Raw genomic sequence first — 6,708 nt, forward strand, 5'->3', positions numbered from 1 at the left:
TCCCGTCTTTTACATAAAAAATTCAGCAGCACTACTGTCCTCATCTTTGACACTTCACTATTTTTCTTGTACTGACTCATGCATTTATGATTTTTTAAAAAAGAAATATTTACATAATTTTATTATTATTGTAAGAATCATTTTATTTAACTTTATTTATTTAATTTTTAAAATTCGACTAGAGAGGGGCAGAGTGAGAGAGAGAGAAAGAGGGAAAGTGTGGAAGTCCAGTGCCTTGAACCACCATACCACCTGCTGATCCCTTTTAGTTTTTAATTTGAACAGACTGAGTAAGAGGGAAAGTGAGAAAGCAAACAGCCAGGTCCAGGACTCGAACTATAGTTAGCTACGTGGGAGTCTAGCGCCTTAATCACCATTCCACCTCCCAGCCCCTCATTTATGATTATAAGTAGATTGTTGGTTTCTTCTAGGTAGGCTCACATCTTAAGTAACAAGGTGAGAGAGAAAGCATGTTTCTATACTCACTAGGTATTTAATTTTAGTCACAGAAAAAAAAGAACAAAAACAAAATCCTCCAAACCTCAAGTCCAACAAAAAGGCAAATATACAAGCTGTTTTGAATGTCAGTAATTTCCCATTGGATAGAAGATTACATATCTGGCTAAGTAGCAATTGCCTCACTCTTACAGGGGCATAAGCTACTGTACTTTTTAAAAGCTCTGAACTTTTGAACAATCAAGATACCTTATCAAAGTCTCTTCTAGGGTTAGGACTGCTCTGCCAGTCTCTGGGAAATAGCCTTCGGATGCAATGATCTCAACACCAGTTCATTAGAGAGCCTGGAGGGGACAGACAGTAGTACTTAGACACTGCGAGTGGGAGCTTCTTTCCAAAAATTTTCTATGCTCATAAATGCATATAGAGACATACAATTTTACATAACTGTGATACCATACGTGCTCGTGTACAACTTACAACAATGTTACAGCATCTTTCCGCATTAATAAAGGTAGATTTTTCAGGACCTACATAGTGTTCTATTGTATTTTTGTATATCAAGGCGTTTTAAAAATATTTTTTTAAATTAATGTATATTTTACATACAATAAAATGGACAAATATTAAATGTACAACTCATTTTTTTACCTATGTATACATCAAAACAATCACCCCAGAACAGAACACAGAACAGTTTCATCATCTGAAAAAGTTCCCACATGTCCATCTTGTACAAGACCCCATCCAATCCCATAAGTAATCACTATTCTGACTTCTATCAAATTAAGTTCAGCTGTTCTTGGACCTCACATAAATGGATTTATTTTTTTTTTTTTAAGATTTTTGCTGTAAGGTGAACACACTTGCCAGGGAGAGAGAGAGAAATAGACATAGGGAGAGTGAAAGTGAGAAATCACTCCCCAGAGGGGATGGCCATGCCACAATGCCTTCTCTTCCATTCTCCTCCCAGGATTTTGGGCACACACACACACATGCTCGGTGTGATTTTTCAAGTCACCAGGTCTGGGACTGGAATCACAGTTGGACATATGGGAGTCCAGTGACGTAACTGCTATGCCATCTGCTGGTCCCAATAAATGGATTTTTAGAGTATGTACTCATTTGTGTCTGCTTCTGTAGCATAATACATTTTTAACTCACCCTTATTGTTTCAGAAGTTTAAACTATTTTAGTGCTGTGTAGCACGTTTGTTGTATGACTAACAATATTTATCACTCTTGTTGATGAAAATTTGGGTCATTTCTAGTTTTAAGCAATTAAGAATATAGCTTCTATGCACATTCTTTTATGAGTCTTTTCATGTGAATATATGGTCTCTTTTGAAGTATATTCCTACAGTTAGAATAGCTGGGTTTTAAGCGTTATTTATCTTTACTAGAAACCACCACAACCTTTTCCTTTTTTCTTAAAGGTAGTGTCAGTCCATGAGGGACCGGCAGGTGGCATAGGGTGGTGGTTAAGGGTGCTGGACTCCCACATGGCTAACCATGGTTCAAGTCCCAGACCTGCTGGCTTCCTTTCTCACTTTCCTTCTCTCTCTGGTCAAACTGAAAAATAATAATAATAATAAATAAAAAATAATTATTTTTTTAAAAAGGTATTGTCAGTCCTTATAGTATTAATTAGCCTTTCTAGTATGTACATATTGGCATTTCATTGTGATTTAAATTTGCCTATTCTAGATAAGTAGTGCTGTTGAGTATCTATTCATATTCTTCTTTTCTTTTTTTTTTTTTTTTTAGAGGTGTTTGCTATAGGGCGCATGCGTTAGCCAGAAAGACAGAGAGAGACAGAGAGACAGAAAGCCCAATCCCTTCTCCTCCATTCTTCTCTCAGGATCTTGGGCATGCATGCACACGCGCCCAGCGTGAGTTTAAGCCACCAGGTACGGGACTCTAACTGCGGTCGACTACATGGGAGTCCAGCAACATAGCTATTATGCTAACTGCTGGTCCCTCTCTTGTATATTTTTGTTCCTGAGAATTTAAATTTAAATCTACCTTCAAAATCTTAATCTTAAGTGACATTCAGTTTATAGATTTCTCAATTTAAAAAAAAATCACTGTTGGGGCTGGCAGGTGGTATGGTGTTTAAGGATGCTGGACTCCCACATGGCTGACCACGGTTTGAGTCCCAGACCTGGCAGCTTACTTTCTCACTTTCTCACTCTCTCTCTCTCTCTCTCCCCCTCTCTGGTCAAATTAAATAAATAAATAAATAATAAATGGATAATTTTTTTTAAATCACTATAATATAATTTTAAAATATCAACAAGAAACAATTAAATAGTAACAATATTTTGGAGAAATAAATTTATTTCAAACTTTATCAAAAACCAGCTTATTTAAATTCAAGGTTTTCTTTTTTCTTTCTTTCTTTTTTTTTTTTTTTAACAAAGTAATACATGGTTTTGGTCACAAAAGGTGGCATGGTGGTTAAGGTGATGGATTCCCACATGGCCAACCATGGTTCAAGTCCCAGATCTGGTGACCTGCATTCTTTTCCTATCTCTGTCTGGTGAGTGTGTGTGCCCTGTAGCAAAATAAAAATAATAATAATAATGACAAATAAAAATTAAATATTTTAAAAAGTAATGCCTGGTCATTATGGAAAATATATAAATGTTTCACTATAATTTTAAAATTGTTATTTTTTTAAAGAATTATTTTATTTAACTTTATTGATTGATTGATCTTATTTTAATCTGACCAGAGAGGGAGAGAGAGAGAAAGTGAGAAAGCAAGTCACCATGTCCAAGAGTCAAACTGTGGTCGACCATGGGGGAGTCCAGTGCTCTCAACTACCACACCACCTGTGGCCCTCTAAAAACTATTCTTTATTGCAGTTGTTAAAATTTTATAATGAAATTGCAACTTTTGCCTTTGGCAAATAACCACAGAAAATGAAGTTCTAAGTGTTATTTAATAAACAGCATTGTGTTTGACCGAAGCTGAAATTTAAAGTGAAACTATTATAATTACTGCCTCTATGACTGCAATGTTTCATGTTATATCTCTTAGAGCTATCTGTCTGTCTATAATGGATATAATCGTGTAATAATGGATATAATCACATAATAAGTCTAGAAGGAACTGACTTTACCTGCTGAGCATTTAGGATGTGAACAGCACCGCACTAGATGTCTCTATTTCATGATATTTCTCTTAATTCTCATACACCCTACAAAAATATTCCTATTCCCACCCTTATCCCCCCTTTTTATAGAAGGAGTGGGGACCAGTAGCTAGCATAATGGTTATGTTGCTGGACTCCCACGTAGTCGACTATGGTTCGAGTTCCAGACCTGGTGGTTTACACTGGATGTATGTGTGCATGCCAATAATCCTGAGAGGAGAACGGAGGAGAAGGAATTGCAGTGTGGCCATCCCCCCAGGGGGTGACTTCTTACTTTCTGTCTGTCTCTCTGGTGAGTGCACACCCTGCTGCAACAGGCCACCTCAGTTTAAAAAAGTATATATATATATAGAGAGAGAGAGAGAGAGCGAGCGAGAGCGAGCAAGCCAGGAGTTGATAGTATTAAGGAGATCTCATATTCTATGCCTAGATAGGAGATAGAGGTGGGGCTGTTAAAGGAAGTCAGTCTGAATTCAAAATCCAAGTTCTTTTCTCTATTTAGAACGACTTTATTGTCTGGGGGGAAACAATGCATTTTCTGAGTGCTCTGCTTAAGACCATGCCAAGCACTGTAAAGGATACTTAAATGTGCATCCTTACTATGAAGGCAATTTCAATCTAGCTGAGAGACATGACTAACATGCATGACGCAATTAGTGAACACTATTAACAGTTAAAATGAACTGTTCAAGTAATATCTAAAGACTGTTGACATGTGAATTATTGCAATGAAGCATCGTGGGTTTACTTTGAGTGGGACTACATTATGAACCATCTTGAAAGAGAAAAATTGGGTAAAACTGAATTTAAGTCCCTGGAAGTTTTTGAGATGGCACAAAGGAAGAGATGTTAAGAAAGGTTTGGTTAGCAGAAAAACTCAAGGTTTCTGAGGGCAGTGTGAGGAAGGAAGGCATGAAGAAGTAGTTAATGAAATTCTCCTAGTAGAACAAGGACCTGAATGGTGGTAGTAAGGAACCTGGAGAACTACTAGATCGTCGGAAAAGTCATGATATATTTTCCTGATTTTTTTTTTTTAATGCAAAAAGGCTTCATGACTTTCCCAACAACCCATTATTATTCCAAGGTTTAAAATTCTGCTCCCCAATAGTTTCTTGCTCACTACAGATAAGATGCTATGATAGAAACAAAGATTACAGTAAGTCTACTTGGTTACCAAGACCCTTTCCAACAACATGGAAATTCTAAATTCATCTTGAATTTTAATTTATACTTTCAAGAGATGGATTTTATCCTGATAGAGAAAGTTGCTCACCTCTGTGAAAGTTAAAAACATTGGGATGGTGTAATGGTTACATCGCTGGACTCCCACGCAGTCGACCATGGTTTGAGTCCCTGACTGGTAGCTTCAAACTCATTCCAGGCATGTGTGCGTGTGTGCCCAAAATCCCAAGAAAAGAATGGAGGAGAAGGAGTTGAGGCATGGGTGATTTCTCACTGTTTCTGTCTTTCCAGTGAGTGCACGTGCCCTTTAGCAAAAATCTCGCTGAAAAAAATTTTTTTTTAATTAAAGCTATTTTACTTTTTTATCTCTGTAATAATATTTTTCCAGGAAAAATATGGCCCCACATCCTTTGGAATCTCTGTAATGCAAGTGTCAATAAATTGTGATTTATACCTGTGCTACGATATACATGTATTCTCTCATGCACCTTCAGTATATAAAAAATTATTTTTCATGAAGTTCAGAGTATCATTTTCCTAAATTATTACTGGTTCAAATAAAATCTCTTCTTTCTAAATCTTTTAGGTAAGCACAATATTATAAAGATGTATGCCTAAAAGGGTAAGCTTACAGTAAGCATTTGACTGGGTAAATTGCAGCATAAACCAATAACCATAACTTATATGGTAATTAATTAAGACCAAAGCAGAAAAGGATTATGAAATGAAAATATAGAAAATGATTTAGAAGAATCCTCTTTTTAGAGATTAACTTTGATACCAATGGTTTGTTTAAATTCATGGTTTTGTGGTTCTAAGATGTCATAGAAAACCTGGTTTTTGGCAAAATTATCTCTAATATAAAGTAAATCTTCAATGGAATAGTCATCATTTTTTCCAGTCCAAATTGTCAGGCTGTACCTGCATAAAAATAAAACATAATTATATAGTTACAAGTTAAATATAAGAAACAGTGATACACAATTCCAATAAGGTTTAAAATAATCTCGTTCATCTCTAACCCAAATGCACACAAAAACATTAATAAGCAATGGTATAACCATACTTTTCTGTTTCATTCCTTCATTGAGATCAAAGGAATTAGAAATTAAAATATTCACTCTGCTGTTGTCTAAATTATGTAAGTGCGCTAGCTGAACTACAGGAATGTTAAATGACTTTAGAAAACCAGGCTGGAAATGAGTCCAATTTTGGAAAAATGACCTGGAAAGATTGTGTTGCTGATCAACAATCCTGTTACCCACACAAAAATTATGACTGTGACTTGGGTTTGTTCAGAGTCAGAGGAAAATGTACAAATGGAAGGGACAGTGAAGAGCCGAAAGTGTCCCTGATCTCTCCAACATTCACAGTCACTTACGGTGGCCCTGCTATCACTTTTGGGGGTTCTGTATGATAAACAAGAATGCCAAGAGATGTCACAAAGAATAACAACAGAATAAATTTAAATTCAATTCTGAAGAATTAAAAAATATATATGCAAATTTATTATGGATGTAAGTATATGCTCAGAATGTCAATGTTATTTAAGCTGTATGTTTTCATTTCTTCTAGTGACACTACTACTGTTGCATTAAAATCTGGGGAAATACAAAGCTATTAAGCAGTTTCATATTTATTTTCCCCCTAAACTTGTCTGAATCCAGGGGAAAATCTGCAAAACATTTATTTCTCATGATAAGAAATCAATGTCTAACTGAGGTATTTGGTCTTATTATATTGACATATTTTTATCCTTAAGGATGGTTACACTATTGTAAAAATATAAATAGTAAAGTATTTTGAATTTTGTCCCATAGCAGCATTATGATAAGCCAAAAAGAATTTTAAACTATAGTTGAGAATACAGAAAATAAAAAATTAAAATTAGTTTTGAAATATTTTTCCTGC

At 35.4% G+C, this 6,708-nt stretch overlaps 1 protein-coding gene across 2 annotated transcripts in view; it reads right to left on the reverse strand.

Annotated features, from left to right (window-relative positions):
• Positions 1-323: 323 nt before the first annotated feature.
• Positions 324-6,708, reverse strand: part of FAM151B (family with sequence similarity 151 member B) — a 44,823-nt gene continuing 38,438 nt past the window's right edge. Inside the window, exon 6 of one of the 2 annotated variants that reach the window (XM_006143507.3) lies at positions 324-800. In XM_006143507.3, coding sequence (XP_006143569.2) covers positions 728-800 — 73 coding nt within the window. In that variant the 3' untranslated portion in view covers positions 324-727. Of the gene's footprint in view, positions 801-5,100; positions 5,719-6,708 lie in introns of those variants that run through there. The other variant, XM_006143506.3, reaches the window with a different exon arrangement.

This window comes from Tupaia chinensis, unplaced genomic scaffold (assembly GCF_000334495.1).
Source record: "Tupaia chinensis unplaced genomic scaffold, TupChi_1.0 Scaffold000099_1, whole genome shotgun sequence".
Classification (NCBI taxonomy): domain Eukaryota; kingdom Metazoa; phylum Chordata; class Mammalia; order Scandentia; family Tupaiidae; genus Tupaia; species Tupaia belangeri.